Source organism: Molothrus aeneus, chromosome 2 (assembly GCF_037042795.1).
Source record: "Molothrus aeneus isolate 106 chromosome 2, BPBGC_Maene_1.0, whole genome shotgun sequence".
Classification (NCBI taxonomy): Eukaryota; Metazoa; Chordata; class Aves; order Passeriformes; family Icteridae; genus Molothrus; species Molothrus aeneus.
This window is the reverse complement of record NC_089647.1, coordinates 20,053,395-20,080,235: the sequence shown is the minus strand read 5'-3', so window position 1 is coordinate 20,080,235 and position 26,841 is coordinate 20,053,395. Positions and strand designations below refer to the sequence as shown.

Sequence of the window (26,841 nt, the reverse complement as noted above, 5' to 3'; positions counted from 1 at the left end):
ATGCAAAGCTTTAGAAACATTCAACACCAAATGATTTCTAATCCACACATTTGCATGTTACTTGTTTGCAATCACACACATAATCTATTACAAGCATTCCACAAAAAAATCCGCAAGCCATAACCCTCATGACTGTTACAATTCTAAGTTGCAAATATGTTCAGACACTGGATCCTTGAAAGAGAAAATGTTACACTTAGCTACAAAAAAAAAAAAAAAAAAAAAAAAAATTAAAAATCAACAAAATAAAAAAATTAGTGCAATCTTGAAACTTGCTACTGACCCTCTTCAGCTGCTGCTGTAACTGTTCCCTCATGGACTCAGGGCAATTATCAAGCTGCGTCTTCTGCTCGGAGTAAAGCTCCTGAAGCCTCTCTAGTTTTTCCCTCTCAGCATCAAGTTTTAATTTTTCCTGAAGCATGAACCAGAAAATAAAGACAATTACCTTCAAACCCAAGCAGTTGTTAGTGATTATGACAGCGTGTGGCAAAACCTTACTAAACATTTGAACCACGCAGGTCAGAGACAGAAACCTTGTTAGTTGAAATGCAGTGGTGGGATGCAAAAGAATCAAAGCAAAACATTCATCATTTTAGTGGGGGTGATTATTTCTCTCCCTCATCACTGTGCTTTGGACCTGTGCCTGGATGATGCTGTTAAGGCCCCCTCGCCCAAACACTTGTCTCACCTAATGTAAGAAAAAAAATAAAAATAAGAGAACTGTAGCCATGTCAGTGAGGTAACTGATGAAGCTGAGAAAGAGTAGCTTTTAGAAAGCAAAGTAGATGGAAAATGACTGTAGTTTGGTAGTGAGAGAGAAATGGAGCTTCCTAGGAGAAACAATTTCATGCCTGTGTGGCTCTGTACAGATAAATACATTTAGCAAACAGTGAAAAGCCAGAATGAGACAGAGCATTATAAAGAAATAACTCTTGGCCAGGAAATCCTGTTGCAGCAGAAACATCAAGTGATCCAGCAAATTTGCTTCAGGATATAGGAACTGCAACCTGTCCATGGGGATCACAGGGGACAGCTTTCCTGGTCTCCTTCAACTAGTTCAACTTTCCTTTTGTTCCACTCAAGCAGCAGTACCCAGAACACTGCTTCTCACCCTCCAAAGCCTTTGGCCTTTTAATCTTTGTAATCAAATACTACATGAATTACTGTGCAACACTGCTCCAAAGACTGGCTGCACATCACTTAAAGCTTGGCTGTAGACTGTTATTAATCTATGGACCAAAGTTTGGGAACCAATAAATCAGAGCACAGAGCATTTTTTCAATGTCTTTCACTGGCTGACATGGCAGATGCATTTTCTCAAATTCAGCAATTAATAACTGGAAAAAAACAATTTATGCCTGATATGCCAGGCAAAAATAATCAAGTAAGTTCCTGAAGCCAGGCTCTCCGCTATCTTCTAGCATTGCACCTGTAGAGCTCTCTTTTCCTACTTCTTGTTCTGTGGTAATGCATCTCCTTCCAGATGGTCTCTAGCTCTCCTTAATACTCAAAAATTAGTAGTATTCTGATTACTCCAAGAACAGTTGAGTTCTGTCATAGCATATACTCATTTCCACTCTTTCCAGTCCCAATTATTATTTAATTTTGAAATCAAATGTGTGGTACAGCAGATACTGTATGATTGGACATTGCATCACCCTTTGCCATAGAGAAGGAATGTCTTTCAGTATACAGCACTTGCCATTTCAAACTGTGGGAAAACTTCCTCTTTGCTATGCCTGACATGTTTCTCAAACCCTTATGCATGGCAGAGGTATAGTAATAAACATTTATTAGCTGCCTGCTTTCTTTATGGTTTTATCTCTAAGTGGGACCAGGAGCTGGGATTCAGTTCTCCCAGTATATAAAAACAACAGGAAGAATCTTTATACAAGTCCAATATCAACCAGAGTCCCAGCTCCATTTTGTTCATTTACATATGCAGCTTCTCAGTTCATACAATCAGATGAACATTATGCTGAACACAAGTACATTTTATTAAGCTTGTGAAAATAGCAACTGAGCCAGCATATTTTATGACCTGAACTTCCTGTAGTAGCCTCTGTCTTACAACAGCAGCAGCAGGCATCAGAAACACAGAGGATGTAGTACAAGGGAGCTGCACAATGAGGGAGAAGAATGCAACTCCTGTGATGTCACCTCCAGACTGCTGTTCCCAAGAAGCCCCGTTTGCTGAATCATCCTTACTTCCAATACAGAAGGAAAGCCATGAATAAACTGGTAGTTCCCCTCCTCACAAACTCGGTTGTCCATTTAACATTCAGCCCACAGTCTTCCACCTTGTTTCACACTTGCCTTTTCTGCCCACCTAGCCATCCAAAGCAGCAAGGACTTCTCTGACCTTAGCTGCAGTGCCTCTGAAGCTATAAATAGCTCTCTAAATGTCTATGCACTGCTATAAGCCTACTCATTTATCAACAAGCAAGTCAAACCTCAAGTGTGAGGAGACATCATCAAGGATAAAACTCCCTGAGAATCCTGCCAGAGATACTGTTACATGCCTCAAGAAATTAGAAATGTATTCCTTTGAGATTGAAAACAATACTCATCTGGTCTATTTATAGCATAGGAAGTGCTAAGATTCCACCAAACTGGCTCCCTTCAAAATGTGCAGTCTTAACAGGAAATATCACTTTCAGCAATGAGAGGCATTACATGTTTTGCAGCTGTGGAGTTAAGTTCGCTGATGTCTCAGGCTGTGCACTGGTGAAGTCCATTTGATTTACAAAAAACATTTAAATGAGAATGAGAAGAGAGAAGTGAATGAGAAATTTTTCATGCAGTGTTTTCTATAAGTGAATCAAGACAAGTTCTTCTAGAAGGGGAAAGATTTGTGACCTTGCAAGCCAAGTGTAAGATGCAGCTGAGGCAGGTCTGTGGCTGACTCCACATCTGTTTGCTCCAGAGCAACTGGCAGCACAGCTGAGAACAGAACCCATGCTCCTGCTACTCATGCTCATTTAACGGCAGGAGCTGGGATAATACCTCTCTGCAGAAAGCCCCAGTGTGAATGCCAGAGGCACATCAGCTGTAGTCTGGCTGAATTCTTAACATCCTGTTTCCGGAGAAAACAAGTGCAACATCCGGTCTTAGCCTACTGCCCAACTTGGCCTATGGTCTGCCTCTACATGAACATTATGAACAAATGTGGGGTCAGCCAAAATACAAAGCAGGACTGACTTGGGGTTTGATCATGCTTTGGGCAATGCTTGGATCAGTTTCGGAGGACTTCAGGGAATTGTGGAGGATAGCAGTAAAAAGAATTGACGTGTGACACTGTCCCCAAAGGCAGCGATGGGATGTCAGCAGAGGATACCCAGTATGAAAACCAACCATAAGTTATCAACACAGGTCAGAAAAGGAAACCAATCTTTAGATCTGGTAAAATTGATTTAAGAGCAAAGAAAGAGCAAAAAAACCCCAAACTATATATACACAACACATCTCATAGATGATCCTGACAGAGGGGAGAGAAAAGGATGGTATTAAAGGCAATCATAGCCCCTACAGGAATGGGAACAGGAAGAAGGAGAAACAAAATTGCTCCAGTGCTGTCTCCAGTGGTTGACAATGCCCTATACCTGATCAATGCTGCTACTTTAAGCCTTAGTGGTTTTCCACACCCTTTCTGCAGAGAGCTGCTGCTTTTCAATTTGTCTTCCAACCCAGTCTGCTATTGCATGCAGGCTGGCTGGCTAAAATTGTAGACCAACATGTGGCTCCATGTCCATATTCCCTGTGAACCAATCTTTCTGCATAAACTCATGGAAACTCTGAAGAAATTAAAGTAAATTGGACGAAATAGAGAAAACTTCTTGAAAATCTAGTTAAAAACTGGGCAAAACCTCCCTAAAAAAGTAAGAAACCTATGATTTTATCAGCTCACTGTGATATGCATTGTATGGCTAGGTGATTTGGGCTTGCTTACCAATGTTCCAAATCTCCCTGTCCTCCAAAATAACACAAAAAACCCCCAAGACCCCCCCCAAACAAACAAACAAAAAATCCCCCTCCAAACCCCAAGGTATGTGTTAATTTCAGAGAGAAATTGTAAAGAAGCCTACAAGGCAAATGAAAGAAAAATCCCAACAAGCGGAATGATTCACTTCTAATACTTTCCATGGTCTAGTCTGAAATACTCCAGGATCTTCCTCAGTCCAACTCACCTATAAATCATCAGGTTTTAAGGTAGCAACCTCTCATAAACCGCACTAGACTTCAGACATGCACATTCAGTCCCTCTCAGTATGGAATCAGCTAGTCTCACAAGTCTCAGAGGTTTCTGAGAAATGCAATTACATATAACTGACCAGAAAACCCCACTGAAATAAAACAGTGTCTCCTGTGCAAACTGTACATGCTCCTTTTCTGTATTTTCTGACTACTCTTTCTTGCATTCCTCTATCTCTTTAAGGACAGATGCATGAAACTTGCCACAATTCTATTCTTTGTCACTAAATTCCAGTCAGTTTCATGGCAAAAGCTATTAAGAGAAGAAAATAACAGGTATGCCAGGCATAAGAAAAGGAGCATAAGAAGCAGGTTGATAAGACAGAAGAAGGTGGTTCATAATAGTTCTTTTTTCTTTTTTCTGTATGAATGGTAACTAACTTATTACATACTGCCCAGCTCAGCTCCCTCTTTAGCAAGCTCTGCTCAAAGTAATTTTGTCAAGAGCCATAACTAAGCTCTTTCCCAGAGAGCTTCAAGCTGGATCTGTCAAATTGTGTTAGTAAGGACTTATCAGGGCTTTCTCTGCATAAATGGAACTTGTGATTAATAGCTTAACAGCTGATATTCACATATGTAGGTCATCACCTTTTTCTGTAGAGAAGAAAGGAAGAAGAAAGGAAGCTGTTCTCAAGAAGACCAGATAAGGAGGCAAAGTTGGACTTTTCTCCACATGCTAGCATGGTTTCCAGCATAGCTGAAAGCACAGGCCATGTGAAACAGCTCTGGAAGTAGCTACTCCAGCCAGGACAACTGAGTCCTGACAGCACTGGTAGGTCGTAGACAGGCCAGGTACCACATGAGAACTATCCCAAGTCCAGCAGGGGTGCTGAAAGGTTCTGTCATCTTTTTGAAACGGCAATCACCCATAGCTCTGATTTTCAAAACCCAGAAAACCAATACAAGGTGCTTCACTCCTTCCAATGTGTGTGGTGACAGAATCACAAAGGCAAGGGAAAAGCTTTCAACTACCCTGAGGGTGAGCACTACATCATCTTCCCCACTCGTTCATTTGTCCTCTTCCCCCATTAGTCCTGCCTCGTGATCTCAGAGGGTTGAGCATGGGACTCGGATGAGACCAGCATGCAACTTAACGCATAATGTACAAACCCACTCACAAAATACATCCCTGGTTTACAAGCAAGGGGCTGGGACACAGAGATATTGCACCACAGCAAAGAGCACACTGACAGCCCAATCCTGAACTCACTCCTGCCTTCTGACTTCCAGTATGTTTTCCAGTCAATTCTTTTGCCTTGCAAGGACTAAAAATTATGGCTTTAATACTCGGAAGAAGTTGGCAAAACTTTGTGTCATCACCTAAATGAAACATGCACAGGGCATTTAAAAAAAATCCTGAATAGTTAGGTAGAAGGTAGTACAAGAGCTTCTACAAACAGTTCATTTCAAGTACATAACATGGCCAAAAAATTAGATTGTAGTTTATTATCTCTCTTTTTAAGAATTTCACACGTTTTCCAAACAGGTGTACGGGTAAGGATAAGACTCAAGAAGGCAGGAGTTTCCTGTCAAACAGGTGTCAAGATCAGTGGCAAATTCCATGAGATGCTCAAGCTGCTCCAGAGACAAATGACATCATATACAGCACTAATGCCCCCGCCATCAAATGAACTCTCCCTCTCACCTCCAGATAACGAACACCATGTGGTGTATTCACATATCACTCCCTTACCCTGGCAGAAATGTAACCACTGTTCAAGATATGGGACCCCAACAGCTTCTTGCTTTGAAGCCCCACCAAAAACCAAGACCCCAGCTATCAGTAGGGGTGAAACATTAAGGCAACTAATAGAAACTGTGACAAACCAGTGGACGCTGGGACACTTGTTTTAGCAAGACATAACACAAAAAGTACCATCAGCAGAGTGGAAACTCCTGGTCAAAACCCAAGCCTTAATTCTGTCCTAAGTATCAAATTATTTCAGCAAAAGGGACAACCTATCGCCTCCACCTGAGCTCCCTTTCTGTGGGTGGGGGCTGATTCTGTATTACTACAGAGTCAAGATGTTGACTATCTTGCAGCAGATCTGCATTGCTTGAACTTCAACATAGATACAATAATCAAGCTTTAAAAAATGCTACTGTTTCAAGCCAGCCAGAACTTTTATTTGTTGACAGGATCAGTGCCATCTGTTTTGCTGGCTGACACTACTTTCCCCAGAACACTTCAGCTGTCACTTTATACTTTACTCCCTTTGTAGAAGCCCATCTCCCATTTGTATTTTCAACTTTCACTTTTATGCAATGCTTTCAGACATATTCCCAGAAACAAAAAAAAAAAAACCAAACCGCTGTGAATGTATTCCTGCAAAGATAATTTCAGTATTAACTGAGCCATGGCTCGACATTTACAGCACACACTCACAACTGGGTTTCTTTGTTTGTTTAAAACAAAGAGGAACACAAAAGAAAACACAACTATAATTTTGTAGCTGATCTGAATAGTGCCATGCCTCATAGAGAAAAAAATGTTTTGAGTGAACTTGCCTTTTAAACAAAAAGTGCTTTTTATAGGCTGCTTTCTGTGTTTCATTTCACCTGAAAATTTAAACTAGACCTGTCTTTTGCTACCTACACACTAACAGATGGCTGCAAGGAAATTTAAATTTCGTCCAGATTTTACAATAACTTCCATTAGTTTAACTGAACTTTCAGGCTACTGGAAAGCCAATACAAAAGATCTCTTGAATTTCTGAACGTGTTATTTATTACTGCTTACCAACCAAAACTTCCAGCTGCATTCTTTTGAAGGGCATCTGGTTGCACACCCTGTCTGCTGGTTGCACACCCTGTCTGAACTCATCTTTCTGCTAAAATCAAGTATAAAACATGTCCCATAGGCAACTTAAAATGTGACCACAGGCAACACTGAAAGCTGAAGGATCAGTGAGGGGTACACAAGCACAAAGAAAAGTGCAGACAAGGAAGTTCAGGGAGGTTCAAACTCAAACTGGATGTGCACTGTGTCCCCACAGAGTGGAGACGTGGGAGCACCATTCTCCTTTTCAGACACAAGCTTGATAAGCAGAGCCAAAAAACAGCAGCCAGGTTCCTCACACGGCAGGCAGAAATTGAGGATAGAAAGTTCAGAATAAAACAATGCAAGCTGTAAAATGTGAATTGAATGGGAACTGTGGACATGCTAAAAACATGCAGTTTTTCTAAGCAAAAAATGCAGAAGACTTACAGATATTTCTGGAAAGCTTAAGAAAAGAAGAGAGACTAGCTAGAGCAATTCCACAAGTGACAGGTCTAAATTATGAGGTAGAGGATAAAATTTTAAAAGGAAACAATGCTGGCTGAAATCCCTGGAAAAACTTCCTGACCTTGAGGTATTATTGGCCGTGGCAGATCCCCTGTGGAGAAGGGAATTGCATGCTTGAAGAGGCCAGCAAAAAGCCTGTTGGAGGGAACCAGCACTTCCTGCCTTGAGTGATGCAATTTCATCTTGCAGGCCCTTTCCATTTCTGCACTTAAAATCTTATACTGCTATCTTATTTTGCAAATATGTGCCTATCTGTTTCTTGTGTAGCTGAGAACAATTAAGTATGTGACTGTATATCAAAACTAATTAATTTCTGAGACTTAATTACAGAGGGAATAGTCTTCAGTACTTAAATTGTCAGTCAGCAAAAAAAACAATATAATGACTTTAAAATTACATACTTGATGGATGTCTTATACTATGTATTCTATATGATATTAGATAAAAACTGCACCCTTTTTCATTTTGCTCCTTTGCTGAGAAAATAATTTCTTTTTTTTTCCCTCCAAATTATATAAAGGAAGGAACAGTTCAATTAATACTGTACTTTTAAACAACAGGTAGCCCAAGTACAAGCCCTATATGGGGTGTTTTTATTAATAAAAGTATCTTCACAGTAGGTCAGGTCTTTCTATTTTGGCTTACTATCTTTTGGTTGTCAATCATACCTTGGAAAACAATACTGTGAAAGGGAAATGACAGTGAAAAAATAATTTTTTCTTCCTTATTTATGAAGCAAATTTACTTACAGGCAGTATTTCATCAAATAAGCTCCATTAATATTAACCATATAAAAATATTTTGAAAATCAAGGGTAACAGAGAACACAGCAGGCTACAATAACTGAATTACCTTTGTCTTTTCACCAATAACATTTCTCTCCAGTTCAGCTATTTTCCTGTTTAGATGATCCAATATTTCCTTTTCTTTCAGCAGCTCTGTTGTTTCAGATTTCTGTTCCCCATCCAAAAGGGCACATTCCATATCCAACTAGGAACACAAAACATCTTTCAGAAGCAGTCCAGATTCAGAAGAAATCTCAATACACATTATTTTTAGGGGGAGGGGAATGAGTTGGTTCACAAGAGAGAAATATTTTTTAAAAAGGAGAGGATAAAAAAAACCCCACAAGATTTTCTGCCACGAAAGTTAAAAAGAGGTCACAAATTTGAGAAAAAGTAAAATTGCACATAAAATAGTGCAAAATAAAGTCCAAACCAACTTTAGCTTGAAGATTCTTTTTTCCAAAATTTTTTGTTTTCTAACTCTTCTCTGTGCTATCTCCTGTTATGATGCTGTCTCTGTGCCGAGGCTCCGTAGGAAACCCTTCTGGAACAGCTGTTTCTTTCCCAGGCAGAACCCAAATGCCTGGCCAGCTTAGTTTGCAACTGTGAGATTCCAGAACTCAACAAGGTGCCAACCTACCCTTGCCACTGTAAAGCCAAGGAAGATTGAAAGGAAGTTGTCTCACTTCCTTTTTCTTTAAACAGTCACAGGAGATACCACCATAAAACTCCCAAGTGACCCAAGGTATTTGGATTAACTGAGTGGCCATTAAACAAGTGAGATTGTTCCAATTCCACTTCACAGTGTAATGGTTACAGCTGAGAAAAGCTAATCCAAGCATTATAAGCATCCCCCAGCTAGAGAAAAAATACCCTTTATAGCAGGAGATTGGCAAGTTTGTGATTCTGGTGAAAAAGCACAGAATATGAAGACTACACACATCCACGAGTTCCCTCATGTTGTACTTGCTGAACCCATCAGACTTCTGCTATGGAAGCACATGTAACAGCCAAGACATTGAAAACCAAAACCATATTTTCATACCTCTCTTGAGGATTCATCCATCTGGTCATTTAAATCTTTGATCTTCTGCTCAAGTTCTTCCAAGTTATTCAGTATTACTATGCGTTCCTCCTCCAGCTGACCAAGCTCCTGCCTTCTCTGGTCTTCACTGGTGCATTCTGATATCTGCAGTTGCACATCACAAGAGGTTCATTAGAAAAAGAGGCAAATGCTGCCTTTTCTGCCCCCTTCCATATAGTTTTCACTTTAGACAAGTATGGCACTGTTGGTTTTGAACCCATTACATATTTCCTATCTACTATATTGCTATTTCTATATTTAGGAGGCGTACAACAGAAACAAACATGATACTTTACTTCCAGGCATTGGAAGTAAATACTACACTTAGCAGTAAATACTATTCATTCTAAAGGAATTACTAAAACTTAACCTTTGAGAATCCCTTACATGCTGTGCTATTTAGGTTGTGAAACCCCAATTTTTTCCTTATAAAAATAACACAGACAGATGAAGACACTTTTTAGGTACATTTCAGCTGTTCATTTAATACAGGCCAGGAGGTAGGATAGGACATTTTTGTAACCAGCCATGAAGATGGGTGGCTTCTGTAAAATAAGGACAAAAGTTGGTCCTATCTCCCCAGGTAGCACTAAGGAAGTAGCACCCTTAATGCTCCACTTTTCATTGATATTTCCTTACTAGATGCCTGTGTCAAGAATTAAACAAGATTTAGGAAGAAAATACATGGAATCTTACACCATCCAATACTAGATCAAACAGTACTGAGTTTGAAATGCATTCTTCATGTTCACCTGACCCCAGGGGCTTGCAATCCACTTTCTCTGTGAAGGCTGTTTGTTCATTATACCCAACCAGGATTAGAGTTGGGCTGCCTGTAGGCCTTCGCAGTCACCTCTGGGCCACACAGTCTTGCTCAAGAGAGGCTCAGTTCAGCTAATGAATGGCTACTGTGAGAGTAGGCATTTTATCCTGAACAAATCTGAACTCAGTATTTAAAGACAAGCTGCACTTCATTAATGCAGTTGCTTGCTGGTGCTTTTCTCAGGGCTTAACAGAACTCCCTTTACAATGAATGAATGAACACTATTCCTTGATTTAGCAATAGTAGTCCTAGCAGCAAAGCCTCTTTTTGTCCTGTCTCCTGTTTGGATAATGCTGACATAACATCTTTGATTTCAACTTCCTAAAAAGGATTTTAAATAGGATCTCTGACTTGCATGAAGAAAGCAACAAACGGGAAAGAAATAAAAGACCACAACAACTTGTAAGTGAAATGTGTTACCATCTTTTCAATGTGGAAAGAGCAAGTCAAGCCATAATAGCATGTTCCTGTTCAACACAATTTCACACCAGAAGATTTGGCAGACAGATTTCCACAGAGATCACCCTTTGGAAATGAAAATGTGTTACTGTCACACCTCTCTCATCTTCTACACACACACTACTGACTCTCAAGCTGTGAGTGTAGCAGGGGTTAAATACAATTCACCTGACGCATATAACCATGCTTAAGATCATACAGTGTGTAAATAACAGTAAATAGAAGAGACAAAGTATTTTGAAGGTGTGAACTTGTTAAACAGAAACCTGCTTTTATGGCTTTGCTTGGTCTCATTTCACTCCTGACTCCAGCTCTTCAGTCCAGTTATTTAACACACTGCCTGCCACTGGGATTTGCTACACTGCTGCTCTGGCACAGCCGGGAGGAGGCTGCTGCTGCACTAGCACGGAAATAGTTAGGAATGCTGTTAGCTCCTTTATTAAAGGACAACTTCCTTTTGGTAATGAAACAGCAGTGAGAAGCACACAGGAAAGGAGGTGCAGCTTATTAAAGGCAGCAGTTGGGTTGGAGGGGCAGAAGGCTTGCTGCCACTGCATCATTCCCAAGAGACAACAGCTGATCTGGCAAGAGGCTCAGGTCCAACCCCAGGAAAGAGACAGGAAGTAAATTTGGCTCAGGCAACTCCTCTTCATCTCCCATGTGAGTGTGAGAAAACATACTCCTCTTACAAGAGCCTCAGGTTGGGAAAAACCAGCAGAGTGTCTCTTCCCTCCTTCATCTCAGCAGGATGATAAGCAGGGTTCTGGAAACATTTATTTAAGTAGCTATAATTGTTCAAGCAAATCTTTCTCCCTTGGAAGGTCTTAAAACTCTTCCTGAACAGTACATCCCACTATAAAAACAAACCAACTTCCAGTACCATTAGCTTCCACAGGATATGGAATAATAATTTGCTGGCTGCTACATTTTGCTGGCTATATCTTCTATATTTGATGGCTTATAAAGCTGTATGAGTTCTGAGATTAATTCCCATACCTAAGCCAGCCTAATTGTGGCCCATGCCAGGACACATAACTCCTAGAGGAGGATTTCAAGTCTGGATTACACTGTTTCCTCCTACAGAGCATTACCTTTGGTGTGATGCTTAGGTAGGATGACTCAGTGGCATCCTTCAGGAAGCTGTGAGCAGCGAAAGGTGGAGGCTTGGTCCTCTCACTGAAGTGCTCCTCAGCCCTCAGCCCCCGCAAGGGCAGGTAAGCAGCAGTGCCACGGCTGTGGCTGCTCAGCTCCGAGAAATCAGAGTCACTTGCAGATGATTTCAAGTGGCTTCTGAACCTCATTTCCAGATTCATCTGTGAGTCTTCAAACACGGAATCCTCATCAGAGAGTTGAAGTTTTTCGAGTTCTTTGTTAATTTTCTGAACATCAGCAACTGTAGTGGCTGCAGCAGGATCACTGTCAGATTTGGAATATTCTGCACACAGATTGCGGATGGTCTCGAGTCGCTGTCGTTCCTGGTTCAGAAAAAGATAATAGCACTGATTGTCACTTGTGAGCTAAAGTAAAGATGAAGTCAAAAATCGTTTGCCTGTATTTTTTGTTTTGTTTGGGTTAGGGTTTTGTTTGTTTGTTGCTTTGAGTCTTTTTTTTTTTGTTTGTTTGTTTTTGTTTTAGAATGAAGGATTAAAGTCCATCTACCACTTCTAGATAATAAACTGTAATAAATAAATTACAGTGCAAGATGAAGAATCAAAATTAATGTGAAAGAAGATTTTAAGAATATTAAAACTTTCTACATTGGAAAGATAAATTAATGTCAGGACATCTTATTTAACTAGCCATTAATTTCTGTGAAATGTGCTTTTAAATTTTTTATTGAGGTGTCTGTGTCTACACCCCATATGTACACACGTCCAGTGATCTCACTACGTAAATCACTAATTGTTCCATTTCACACATATGCTATATTCCTACCAAACTGCAAAATATTGCACAGATTTTCCATGAACTCACGCATTCCTGACTTATTTAGATTTTCCATTTTGTTAACTGTGATTCCTCCTTTTGAGAGAATTAGTCCACATTTTGAAAAACACAGTTTTAGGAGCATTAACAGAAAAAAGAGGCATCATATCTAAAATACAGCATCTGTCAAATGAACAGAAGTGGATGAAATCTTTATTTACCAGTATACTCAAATTCACTATGGATTCATACCAACATCTCAAACTTGAGATTCAGAGTAGCTGTGCCATTTTGACTAGATATGCTTCAGGTTTTGATAAACATTTAATTTCTGAAGGATTTCTAGATCTTTATGACACCTTTTATCAACTGTTAGCAAGTTATATTTGTTTTATCTTACTGTATGCATAGCTTCTGGTAACTTCTATTTCAGATGGATTTTTTTATACCTTTTCATTTTTAAGAGATAAAACATTTATGTAATTTCATGTTACTTTTGTTAAAGAAAAAAAGAAAAGAAAAATTGCTTACCATAAGTCTATTGAAAATTTTGCTGGAAAAAAGACCACTGTGAGAGTTCCATGCTTGGCATTAGTATCTGCACTAATGATCTAATTTCTGATTTCTAAGAAATCCTTCTACAGTAGTATTTAAAAAGAAAGCCAAAAAACCAACGTAGTTAGCCTCCCTCCCCAGGAACCACCACAGACAGACTTGATTTCCCAGCTCTACCTGGCACTACATTTGCAAGGAGAATTTATACAGCAGCTACTTCTGCCAGCCGAAACACTTTCTATGCCTAACAGCAAGTGATAACAAGGATCAAGCAAAACAGGGCAGGCAATGCACTGCCTCAGCTTTCCCTGCAGCAAGCCACTGCGTTGTATGAAAATGCAACACTGGTTACACGCACCTCGAGTTTTATAGCGCTACTGAGAGATTACCTGGCTGTATGCACCACACATGCACATCACCTGCAGTTCAGACCTCTGAGCTGGAGAACCTGTCTGAACCCACCCCTTTCCAAGCACTACCCAAACAAGAGAGCACTTTTGCCTTTGGGAGGCTTATTCCCAGATTCCCACTGCAGCTTTCCTCACAATCCTCCTGTATCAAGATAAGCCGCTGAAATAACGGAGTGCAGGGCAGCAACTGAAAACTGTTTTCCATTAAATAGGTCCTCTGCTATTCCATGAATAGCAGATTCTCAGACATCCTTCAACCCCAAATGGTCGACATAATTACAACTCTCCAAAGCCTTCTTCCTACCAGGCAACTACTGCCAGACACTGTAAGCCTCTTCCCTTATCCTTCCAACACCACTATCCTCCCTCTTACTAAGAGTTTGGCCAGGCAACCCAATTCCTAAAGCCCTGTGCAAGTGCTGGCTGGGACAGTCAGTAATTATGCAGCTCTCCCCTTTGTGACGGCATTGGGCCTGTCGTAATGATTATAGATGGGAAACATGGACATTAGGATATGAGGGAAGTCCCACCCCTCCGGCAAAAACAGGCTGTATCGGGTTACCCCACGCCAAGCTTCCATCCCTTGGGCAATAATAGGAAACAGCAAATTTCAAAGCAGGCCACTGCTCATTCCAGCCTAAGTGCTCAGGTGAAGGGTTCTGGCAGCAAACCAGCCATTTGCCAGTCGTCAGGAAAACAGGGATTCTTCCCCCCGCGCCCCACCTCCCCCCCCCCCCCCCCCCCCCAAGTCTCAGTTGCTCAGAAGAAGCTTAAAAATTGCAGGAAAACCAGTCTTCAAAAAATTCCTGATGAGCTTTCAGACGCATTACAGAAATACTGATATTTCTCACTTCTATTTTGACATGTGCTGAGAGGCTTATGGACAGGAAGCTCTGTGGTTATTTAATACACCCTATTCTCATAATTTCATCTCAGCCAGCTCGTTCCAGTTCCAGCACACCTGCATGTAACTGTTTCCAGAATTAATTTCTCAGTGAAGAAGCAAACTAGGAAAGCACCCTTGCAATGAAGAACACCGAATGAGTAGGACATGGAAAATCCAGTCAATAATTTTGCAAGAGATACCACACAAGTTATTTGTGACACTGAACACAGCAGAGGGAAAAAAACAGGTACGTCAAGAGCAGGAAATGGATTTAAAATTGGCTCTGGTGGGAGGGGGGAATGTTGAATCAAGCCTTGTAAGCTGGTCAGTGTGTTTCCCTATAAAATGTCTTTTCTAACTGATTTAAACATCTCTGTTTATTTTCTTTTAACATTTAAACATTTCCGTGTAATTCTCTTGCCCACTACAAAAAGGGGTAACAAGTCTTGCGCAGTTTCTGCCTGAGCAGCTTCACTATTCCTGGCTTTGAGAAAGGTACATATCACCTATGGTTGGCTGCAAATTTAAGTGCTGAAGGACAAGGGTGGGATAAGGCGCTAATAACCTTCTTCTGCTGTTGATTATCAATGACATTAAGAGACATCCCTGGTAGCCTGTAAAAAAAATTCCAAAATAGCAGAGATAAATATCCCACTTTTTTAACAGCAACCATGTGGTGATTCCTAGATTTGTTCATCTGCTACATATCACAATTTATGAATTTTACAAATGTGTAGAAGTACTTGATATCTGGATATCAAGGCAAGCCTCAGTTAATCAGCTGTGGTAAAGAGGAAGCTTTTCAGGCAAGTGCCACTAGGAACTAGATAACCTGAAATTTCATTAAAAATACATATGCAGTCTATCCCTTGTGACAAAGACTAACATGAAGTATGGCTAGTCCATGGAGCCAGGTTCCCTTTGCCTGAAGAAGCTGTTGCACTTTTCAGCTGCCAAAGAAAAATGTTCCTACGGTTGCTCAGACAAACCATCACTTTCTCAGCAAAAGCTGGGAACAGCAGCTAGTAAAAACGGATGGTGGGGAGAGAGGCAGAAAGACTGGAGAAGACAGGTGCAGAAAACCCCCACACTTTCTTTCTCACATGTAAATTCACTACCGCATGAAGGAGAGGCTGGAGAAAGCTTTCTCTTTCTGTGCTACATTTCTGAGGAGCTTATTTCAATTATAAACTTGAACTGGGACAGACAACAATTTGCAAGTGTTCTTTCCCTTCCCTCCAGTTTGCACCATTTTCTTACTCCAGACTAGTTTGTTTTCTCATTGCCAGTCCTTGTTTTCCTATAGCTAGTGCTTCAGTTCCAAAGTTACCAGCAATAGCACAGCTTTCAGAAGCAGCACCTGTATTTCATGTCCCACTCTCAGAGGCAGCTGTGACAGCAGAGACACCTGCACAGAGAAGCAGTATGGAGAGGCCCAGGTCACAGCACAGGAGCAGGTGTGCCTCCTTTCCTTCCCAGATCAGGCACAGGAGAAACAGACTGGTAAAAGCAGGAGAGAGCAGTGGCACAGAGCAGAGACAGCCTGCAGGGAAGAGCTGAGCAGATGACTTTCCAAGAATTAGCTCTTGTACCCAAGGCATGTGTTCTGCTCCTGAGGGAATGCCACTGGCTGCCAAAATAACAGCACTGTTCATCCCTTTTGTCACTATAGTACCTATGCAGATGCTCCTTTTCAAACCACACTGAGGGCAGGAGCCTGAAGACCAGAGTTATAGAGCAGTACTTACGTTCTGTAAATGAGAACAGGTCTCCTGTAATTGATTTCTTCCTGGACCTGAGTGTTAATTTACATAATAGATATAGCTGCAAAAATTAAGCATATGTAATCCAGATTTTGGCTTATTAAAGACCCCACAGAAATGTTTTCCAACACAATTGAAACTGAATGTTCCTGGAAAGTTATGGAGTCATCAACATTAGTTATATTCTGCAGGGGGTTTTATCCTATTATACAGCACTTATTCAATTACAAAACTAAATTATATTTAGTTGTTCTGTAAAACTATAGAGACTGTCAAATACTAGTGGTGGGAAAAATTACCTTGAAGCTACCCTTTGTCTACTTGGCTCGGGCTTCTTTAAGAGCTAATCACTTACAGTTTTACATACAGCTTGAGTACTTTATGCTTAAAGGATCTGTAGAAAGACATAGTGCAAATACAGATTTATAAAACATGTATATGAGGTTTTCCACAAACCATATGAAGATTTACATAAGCTCCATTAACCATGATTTCAAAGCAGTACCATCTTAAAAACCCCAAAATAGTTTCATTTCATTTTCCTTTGCATAAGCACATCTTACTAAATTGCAAGGCATCAATGCAAACCAGGCATAGTGATATTCTCTATTATTCCCTACTTCTGAATACACTAATGAAATTCAGTGCTCTTCTGACTGTGACGAAGTGGACTATGGAATAAGCCTCTTGAATTTTATTACTGCTCATTCAAGCACTGATAACTTCAAACCTCTCCCAGTACAAATCCTGGGTCTACTAAAACTTCATTAACAATGTTTATGTATGTTCACAGATCCCTACAGACAGCTGGGCAATGGAAGGCAACATGAACCTACTGCACATCTAATTTTTAGGTAACTACCACCACCTAGAGGAAATACATTGTACTGCCTAAAAAGCAGTACTGAAAAGTTTAGTGCTATTTAAACAAGTAGCTATTAAAGAAAACAGATGACCCTTAATATCTACTAAACTATGTTGCCTGTGCAGTTCCACTCCCAACCCCCCTCTCAGCTGAAGAAAAAGAGCCCCTTTTAGTTCCATGAGCTACAACTGGGCTTTCATCTCAGGGGAAAAAAAAGAGTGAGATTAATAATAATAATAATAATAATAATAATAATAATAATAATAATAATAATAATAATAATAATAATAACAACAACAACAACAACGCTAACTGAATCACATGGAACATTATTAGATCACAGCAGTAACTTTCTCCCTTGTTTATAAGGCTCCTGGGCTAGTGTCATCAATAGCTACTCCAACTTCTACTTGGGTACAGCTCGTCATAAACATCCCATAGTGGGATGCAATGTCCGGTCAGCTGGGCTGGAGAGGAAGCAGAAGCAGGTTGTGACCCCGCTGCCTGTGCCAGGAGCAGCTGTGGCTGCCCCACCTGCTCCCACAGCCCATCAGTCCCCCAGCACCAGCACCAGGGGGATGGCAGGACTCAGAATGCCAGCTCCCCCTGCTCTTCAAGCCACAAAGGAACAGGCTGGCAAAGCAGAAGAGGCACCAGTCTTCAGCTAATTTATGTGAATCCAGCCACAGACAGCAGATCTAAAGAATCAGATATGGAAAAACACCAAATCCTACACAACTACTTATGTGTCTTTTGTATTTGGTGCACAGAAACAAATTAAAACTTGGACTTTTAAACAATTAAAGAAAAACCCAACCTGCATATTTTTACTATTTGTACTTTTTCTTTTTTTTTTAATCTCTGGTTATTTATTTGGGTAATGATGGCAGATAATTTGTTTTCATATGCAGGCTGCAGCAGCAGCTCTAAATGCAAACTACCAGAAGAGCCTCTGACATTTAAAAGCAAACTAAACACAAAGAAACATTAAACAAGTGAAAGTAAACAGAAGAGTTCAAGGGCAGATACTAGGTCAAATTGCAACGAGTGCAGGGATTTTACTACCAAAAAAAATCCAGAAGTGAATATCAGCTATCAATTAGAACACTTTCAAGCCACTCTGTGCCAGCAGAATAGCTACAGGGGCAGTGCTGTTGCAAAGAAAGACACTCTCCACTTCTTATCTGGGCCACAGGGCAGTCTAGTCCTCTAAAAAAGGGTGTTATTTTTTCTGATGGACTTATTTGAGTATTCCTACACTATTGTTCTCCCTACTGTGCTTCAAAAACCCAGTAGGGAAAATCCTAACACTTGTGCACAGAGAGACTACATTTCCCCTGCCATTTATCTACCAGCTACTCAGCCTGGGCTTTTATACAGTACTGAAAGCTCAGAGCACAGAGTTTTGATATCCATGAGTACTTGTTTAGTTGGGGTTTTTTATTCATACCTTCCCCAACCCCATAGAAAAAGAGAGACCTGAGCAGACATGGATCCTTTGCCCATGTCAGGATACAACGGCAAACAAAATTGTTCTTTGGAAGCTCTGGCTAGATATATCAAGACCCTGCTTGGACAGATCCTTGACTATCCTTGGACAGGGATCCATACAGAAGGACGAAGTAAAATAACACCAGAACAGGACAGACTCTAATATACAAAGAACTGATGTGTGGATTTTTTAATATATATCTTTCTGCTTCTCAGAGATCTACAAATCTGCTTATGGCATTTTTCAGAGTCTCAAACCAGTGGAAGGAGGCACTGTCCTGATATTTCACTCATCTATCAGATAGCTCTAATAAATGGAGAATGGAGCAGATATGGGATCTTGAGTATAAGATGACCTCAAGCAGGAGGAAAATCATTCATGTTCAAATATGCAACACACAAAACATCATCTTGTTTTCAAAAGCTTTGGAAAAATAGTAAGCAAATTCTCTTTTTGAAGAATTGGGACTTGAAGGAAGTCTTGGTGAGCAAGAGGAAATACTGAGGGGTGGGAATGTAGCCACTTCATCCAAATATAAAACCAGAATGATTATCAGCATCACTGAATACTGAAACAACCCAGTATCTTTCATCCCTCAATGCAAATAATAATTAAAACCAAAAAAAGGGCTGTTCTCTTTGAAATACAAATATGTTGCTTTTATGACTGATTAACTCAGGTTTTACAGCATGACTGCCTGAAAAACCTTCTGATAAGAAGCAAAGAAGCAATCACCACTGCACACACAACACACCAGGATGGGAGAAGATTACTGAAAGGAGCAGAGGAATGGCAGCACAAAGGCAGCAAGAAGAGGGAGAAACATGTTTCCCAAAACCTTTGTCCTAAGCCACCCAGCCATTTCACTCACAGCCAGTCCTTCTCGCCTTGGGGAGCCCAGTCCCTGCTCCTGAGAAGCTGCAGCTTCAAGGGGAGCCAGCAGAGGTTTTGGGGAGCAAAGCAGAGATGGGGTGCACTTGCCCTGACACTCATGGAGTGGGGAGGGGGCAGTGCCTGCCTGCCTCTCACACCTGAGCCTCAACACTACAGCCTTTGAGCAGGCAAAGACATTTTCACATCTTGCAAACAACAGTGGTTATCTTATAAACTACAGTGATCAGTGGAATGGGGAGGAAAAGGCAGACTTCTATCTGCATAACAGGCTCCTCACCAGCTTGCATCAAGGACATAGGTGAGATGGGGAAAGGGGAGACATCTCACTGGGTTACAGTTCTTTAGCCTAAACCTGCTCACTCGTGTGGTTCAAGTTGGGAACTGTGGCCCTGCATAGGCACCAGGTCATTGCTAGTGGTCATTGACAGGCATCCCCTTCTCCCAGATTCCCACTACCCCTGCATCCATCTTCCCCATAGCTTTTCACTCCACCCTGCCCAGAAAGTGACTTTTCCTGCAGGCTTGCTGTCTGTATGCAAACTAGACAGGTTCAAGAGAATCCTATTGCCATTTTGCTCAAATTCATAAGATGTGAATTAAGGCACACAAATGTAAAATTAGTGTCTCAAATTTAAGACTCAGGAATACCAACTGGCCCATCTAAGGACCTCTGTTTCTATGTGGATGATAAAATATGAAGACATGTTAATAGGGTCAGAGAGTCCCAAAGCCACTTTGAAAACACTTTGGAGGAACTGTTATGTGTTCTTGTAGAGACAGTTTCAATACAAAACTGTTTCAAACACCTCTGTAGGTTCTGAAGACCTTTTTATTTTAGTAAACATAAATTACATTTTACTATCTAGATAATCCCAAGCTGAGGCAGTATGCACTGCTTTACACTGACTGAGACAAACAGAGAAACTGCTCCCCTCTGCTACTCTCCATCTTGGGAGGGGGAGAAGCAAGGAGGCCTCTATTTTAATGAACATGTTCAGAAAGAAAAAATGAAAACTAAGCAGAAAAAACACTGCTGATGGCTGTTTAGCCCACACCAATGTACACCTGACTCTGCAGCACACAAGGCTGAGCAGAATCTCTTCTTCTTTGCTCACTTATCACAAAACAGTGCCATCATGTAAAACAAAAAGTCCTGCAGGATCCCTGCAATGTAATTTTTGGGTTTTATGTACACAGACATTTTAACACAGCCTGCAGGATAACTGAACACAATTTACATGGGTTCCAGCATTCTTTCCAGGGTAGCTGAATGGTACTGTCTATCCAAGCAGCATGCTTTGTAAGTGTCAGCTTCATGGACTGTGATAATAAACAAGGTATCTGGAGCAGGCTGCATTTGAATTTCAAAACAGAGCAGCTTATTCTTTGCTGTACCTTCCTGATGGCTAGACTTGGGATGGGTGTTTTGCAAATGCTAAATATCACAGATAATTAAGAGGAAGAGAAAAAAATTACCAGCCGTTCCATTTCCTGCTCCCGAAGTCGCTCTTCTCTCTGCCTCCTGTGATAGTCCATGAGGTCTTCCCTTCCTGAAATTGAGCTAATGCTGTTCTTCCGCTCTCGCATGGATGTTTGCAGAGAATTTGGTGTCTGTCTGTAACTTTCCAGATCTGGGTCATCAAGTTCCATGGAACTGGTGGAAAGGTTTCTTCGGACAGAGAATGACCTGTCAAAATCCACTGGGGAGAAAGAACTACTGGGACTTGTTTCTGAGAGTCCAAGTCTGTCAAAATCATCAGGGAGATATGGGGAAGAAGGTGCTAAAAGCATTTTTTTAGCAATACGAGGGCTTGCAGGAACACTGAGAGTTGAATTGACATAAGGATTACTCCTGGAGACAGAGTTTACATGTGGTGAAACCCCTGAGCTGCAAGAAGAAAAATTCAGGTAATTATCAGCACCGAAAGCATTCTGAGGTAGATCTTTTTCTCCAAGTTTTTTCCTTTTACTATTACCCAGAGAGCTTTTGGGGGGCAAACTTAATGGCACCAGCTGGTTTTCTGTTGATTTATAAAGTCTGGGTAGGGAACGACTGTACATTCCCATATGACTTAGAGATCCACCAGAGTATTTCCTTGGCCGTGAACCCAGAGTTTCCATTAGCTCATCCTTGTACTTCACTGGTTTTATGTGAAGGGCCAGACTGTTTTCAGCATTCATCCTCCTGCCTTGCTTTGGGCTGGAAGGCATGCTGGCTGCCCCAGAATTGCTACAAGGTGAAAGCGTCAGCTCGTTTCCCGAGCTTCCATTCCACATAGTCAGAAGAGAGCCTGAGATCTTCTTGGATTCCAGCATTCCTGGGAAGTAGATGTTGTCATAAGATTTATTTCTCTGACTGTACTTTGAGTAGTGAAACTTTTCCATGTGTCCAAGGGATTTTTCATTTTCTCTGCTGGCATAAATGTCAAAATCTGTCCTTCCAGAACTATACCCGCTGAGGGATGGAGACATGCCTGATATGGAACTCAAATGCTTTGCAGAGATGCTTTTATCTGGAAGATATGGGCTTTCACAGGGGAACTGCTTGCCTCCTTGAATTTTGTTAATAGAGTGCATATTTTTAACACTGGTGGAAGGATTAGGTTTAATTGGCATAGGTTGTGAAAGGGTTAAATAAGAGCCAGCATAGTCCCCATTTGTTTTAAATTTAAGAGTTGATGAATATTTCTTTGTGTTGAGGTTTTCCATAATATCTTGGAGACTATTTTCAACGGAATTTGCCACAGAACCCTTTCCCAAACTAGCATTTTGTAATTCCATCTGGTTCTGTGAGTGGCTATAGTCTGCCATAATCTTGCTGGAATCTGTAAAGAAGACCAAACGAGAAAAAAAAATTAGCAAGTAAATAGCCTCTTGCATGTGCACGCCTGCAAAATAATGTGAACACTTTTTGCAGTAATTACTGTGCTTGTAGTAAATGTGTCTCAGATCACTAAGCAAAGGAGGAGATGCACAATTTTCCCATCTGTTTCTGCAAAAGATGTGAGACTGAAAAAGAAGGGGTAGAGGCACAAAACCATACCAAAATCAGCAACACAATTGGAGAGAGGCTAGACTCTTTCTTTGCTGTCCAATCCTTTGCAGGAGCCTGTGGCTCAGCCTTTATATTCCTGAGCCTCTTGAGATATCCATGAAGTAAGGAAGAATTATTGCCCCGATGTTTTACAGCTGAGGAATGGAGGCACAGGGAGAATATACAACGCAGACAGCAGAGTAAAGAACCCAACTCAGGTCTCCCAGGGCCAAAGACATAAGACACTGCTGTGGATCACCTCTCCCTTTAATCTGTGCAGCTAGAGCATCTGAACCACAACAAACTAGCAAGCTCAATTTAAAGCTCAGTAGGAGTTTGTTACCTTTTTGCTTAGTGGATGGTCCTGCAAAGCTTAATACGAAAGTACAAAACCAAGTCACATTTTTCAAGGTGTTTCAGTTTATTGCTCTAAAAATACAAGGCTGCAACTACCTCTGCAAAGAACACTTTGGTTAAAAGATAACCTTAAGGAAGCAGAATGCTAGGTTGCATGACTTCGTTCAAAACAACAAAACCACATGACTATTAAAAATACTGCAGAGGGAAAGGTTCCAGATCCTAATGATTTTGGAAAAATCTAATTTATACCTAGGAAGAGAGCACAGACCAAAAAAGGCTTTGCTCTGCTGGATGTTATTGTTCAACAATGTATCAAGCTCTAGCATACAGTTCTGAGCTCCACTTTGCCAAAAGCAAAGAATTCAGCTCCTGACAGTGCCAGTTATTGCAGGAGTTAAACTGGACCCCCAGGAGATTTGCACTTAGACCTCAGCTGATGTAGAAATGACATCATTAATATTTACAGCAGTTCCTGGTTTGTGCTAGTCTACACCTGAAACTCATAAAGCACTCCTGAGTGTCAGTTACTGAAGTGCCAGCAAGAGTTTCTGAAAATAAGGGTCAAATCTGGGATTTACTCTTGGCTCAGTCACATTTCAGCTATGACTTCAGCTTCCTCATGAGAAACTGAATTTCAGCTTGTCACTCAGAGGGAAAATCTAATGTGTAAAGTGCCCTTAACATCCTCAGAGGCAGTACTTTAGTCCAAGTACTGCTTCAGGCAAGTACATGAACTAAGAGACAGAATTTGGGACTCCTGTCCGCCACCAGAGCTCATATGACCTGGTTTCATTGAGAACCACTAGGTTCAGATCTTGTGGAAGGTGGCAATGCGTTCCTCACAGGTGTTTCTGGGACCTTCCTTGCTGACAAGGCACAATGCTTTGGAATTCACCACTGTCCAGGGCATCAGCAGTGCTCTGCCACCCAGGCTTCCCCTGCACCACCAGACATGCAACAACAGCTTCTCCTCGGTTATTAAGGAAAAAAGACATAAGTTTGAGAACAAAGGTAACCATCACTACTAATGGAATAGAGTAAGCAGAAGATAAAAGGAGCCAGCATTAGGGAACACAAAACTCAAAGTAAAATACAACACCTTCTTGACCACAGTGGACCTGGTTAAGCTATTGTTAATTACAAGCTCTGGTAGCAGCTAAAAGCATTAAATTGCACCTTCAAAACTAAACCTCAAGTCTACCACTACACAGAATTTAATATTTTTATGCTGGCTGTAATTATGGGATTTATATTATATTTATAATTTTAACACACTCATTATGATGATACAACTATCTAGGCTGCCTTTGAACCAGAGAGCTCACAGAGTTCTCCATCACACCATCACCACCTTGAGCAAACTACCATTTCTTATATTGTGATATTTTACTTGACATTTTTTAGCTATTTTCATAAATTTTGATAACAGCCATGATGAATTTCAAATGAACAAAAGGATAAATGTGACCCAAATTCAAAAGAACTCTTGATAGGACAAGAAAACATCATCTGGATAAATCAAGTATTCATGATATTAGTGGTGTTTTATGGAAAAAGATGTAGAATTTATTTAAGAGCCCAGACGTAAAACACAATGTATATGCCTTTTATCCTTAACCTTTCATTGTGGAACAGACCCTAATTTCCATCTCAGTCTCTCTTTCTCCTCGCCTCTTCCAAATCTCTCTTAAAACTGAAATCTAATTTCATATGAAAATTTTACTGTCCAAACCTTAACTAACACAGCTAAGTTCAAATATTTTTGCAGAAATTTCACTAGCTCCTCTCTAAATAGCTTGGCAGACATATTAATAGGACATTAATAATTGTTCATTACTCCCTTGCAACAGCAGTAGGACACATTTAATCCTTCAAAGACTGAATGCTTTAGCCAAAAAACAAGTTAGCTCATGGAAACTTTCATGCCTGTTCACCACAGTGAAGCAGTGAAGGGCTCATTGTACTTGAAATCCAAGCAAGTACAGTAAGAAAAGGTCACAATACCTTCATGTAGCCACTTCAGTTCAGCTTTTCTCTACTATCCCTTATGCCAGTTCTTCTGTGTTTCTGCTTCAGTGCCACAGTGCCCGCAGTCATACAGTTAAATCCCAACTGGACAACAGCACACGTTCAAGTAAAACATAGCTGCTTCCCACCAACCATATCTTGTTTGTTTTGTTTATTTTTAGGGTAATGTTTGAGTAGAAACTTGATGAATATGCCAGGATGTGTTACACACCCTGGCTGGTGCTGTCTTTGCATGCATCTATGGAGACTGAGGATGGGAGCTTCAGCTTTTGACGTGTCCTGAACCCATCCAGCTTCCAGGTCAGACCCAGTTTTCATGCTCAGCGCAAGGGTCCTCTGTTTAGCAAAGTATTTGCTGCCTGGAGCTACAGAAGGAAATTCTTCCTTTTTTTATTATTTTTTTTTTAATTTTTATTTTCCCTCTCTCTTTCCTTTTCTTCCTTTCCCAAGTTGTTTAGCTGGGCGTCACTGATATCTATTACAGACAGGCATTAAAGTGATGGGGGAGGGTTGGCTGTCTGAAGCATATCCAGCTGTGCCTAGTTCTGCCTGGCAAATGGAGTTAGACATGGAATAAGAACAGAGCACTGATCTTATCCATGTGTCAAGAGAATTAAAGGACCAAAGTCAATTAGAAATTTTGAAAGATCTCAGTGCATTACAAATAAACTTCATTTTAATTGATTACCTGATCCAACATTCTGGAAGGAGTAGAGGTTACTTCTGTTTGGCATCATATTTCTCTTCTACTGGATGGTTAAAATTACACTAATTTGAGTGCACCAGATAAATTTTGACCTGCAAATAAAGTAAAAAAGGAAAAAAAAAACAGCATTCTGTTAAGAAGTGTATCCTAGGAACATTTTTCAAGTGCATAATATAGAACACAATTAGCTTTTCTTCTGGTAAAATTTCCAGAGGCAACTCAAAGAGAAATATGTTAAAAGATATTTAGAAAGGACACTCCACATTTAATATGGTGACTGTGAAAAAAAAAAGTGCCAAAACCTATCTGCAGCTAGTTTATCCTTTTAAAAGTATATATAATTACTTTTCATAACAGGCCATTATCTATGATCCTGACTCTGAACAGGCAGTTACTAGTCACCCCTCCTGAGTTTTGTCTGTAATCCTGTGGCTTCCTTAAGAAATCACTAACAAGGTTTCACTTTGCTGCTGAAGACTTTATTTGGAAAGCCCATAGCCCAAGTTCAGCCCACACAACACCAGCATCCTGCAATCATGAATAAACCTATACAAAACCAGGTATGTGATCCAAAACAAAGAAAATATGTTGGTATGCAATGATTTTTGAGTTTCCAAAGAAGCCAGACTAGGAATGCAAAGGGAAACTTGAAAGTTTATTTAAAATCAAATTTTAAAATTGATATGGCTACAAGAGAGATTTGGTTTAAAAGAAATGCCAAAATTGAATCCCAGCCACTAAAAATTAAAATTAAATCTAAATCCAAATAGAAGACCTCTAGTGAGTTGCTTTATTAACAGATTTATTTATTTTTTATACACATCTGTTTTTAAAAGGTTGAGAAAAAAAAATTTAATTGCATCAAGTGACAAAATTAATGATGACCATCTGTAGGTCCTCTGGGCTTAGCTCTGGACAAGCAAATAGAAACGTGTCAGAAAAACAAGTAAAGAATGGAGACAGATGTCTGGGCTGTCTAGAGACAAGCCACCTATTTAATTAACTGCAGTCATCACAGCCCCAAGGTTGCAGGTCTGTGGTGCACAGACTTTCTGTGCCATGCTTTTTCATGTTATTCCCTTGGGAGGACAGGCCTGGGAGAAGGGAGCTGGCTGCTGATCCTTGCGGAGGGAGGCTCCTTCTCTCTGACCTCTGGTTTTTGCCTCTCCTGCTCCCCACAACCTGCTCTCCCAAGGGAGGCCAGACCTTTCCCTCTGTTCACCAGGAATCCCCC

At 40.6% G+C, this 26,841-nt stretch overlaps 1 protein-coding gene across 1 annotated transcript in view; it reads right to left on the bottom strand.

Moving 5' to 3' along the window:
• PHLDB2 (pleckstrin homology like domain family B member 2) overlaps positions 1-25,686 on the bottom strand; it is a 54,191-nt gene extending 28,505 nt beyond the window's left edge. The window contains exons 1-6 of the mRNA XM_066572038.1: positions 25,590-25,686; positions 20,956-22,304; positions 11,780-12,163; positions 9,368-9,511; positions 8,390-8,527; positions 284-412 (exon numbers count right to left, since the gene is read on the bottom strand). Coding sequence (XP_066428135.1) covers positions 284-412; positions 8,390-8,527; positions 9,368-9,511; positions 11,780-12,163; positions 20,956-22,304; positions 25,590-25,638 — 2,193 coding nt within the window. The 5' untranslated portion in view covers positions 25,639-25,686. The remainder of the gene's footprint in view (positions 1-283; positions 413-8,389; positions 8,528-9,367; positions 9,512-11,779; positions 12,164-20,955; positions 22,305-25,589) is intronic.
• Between the last annotated feature and the right edge of the window lie 1,155 nt (positions 25,687-26,841).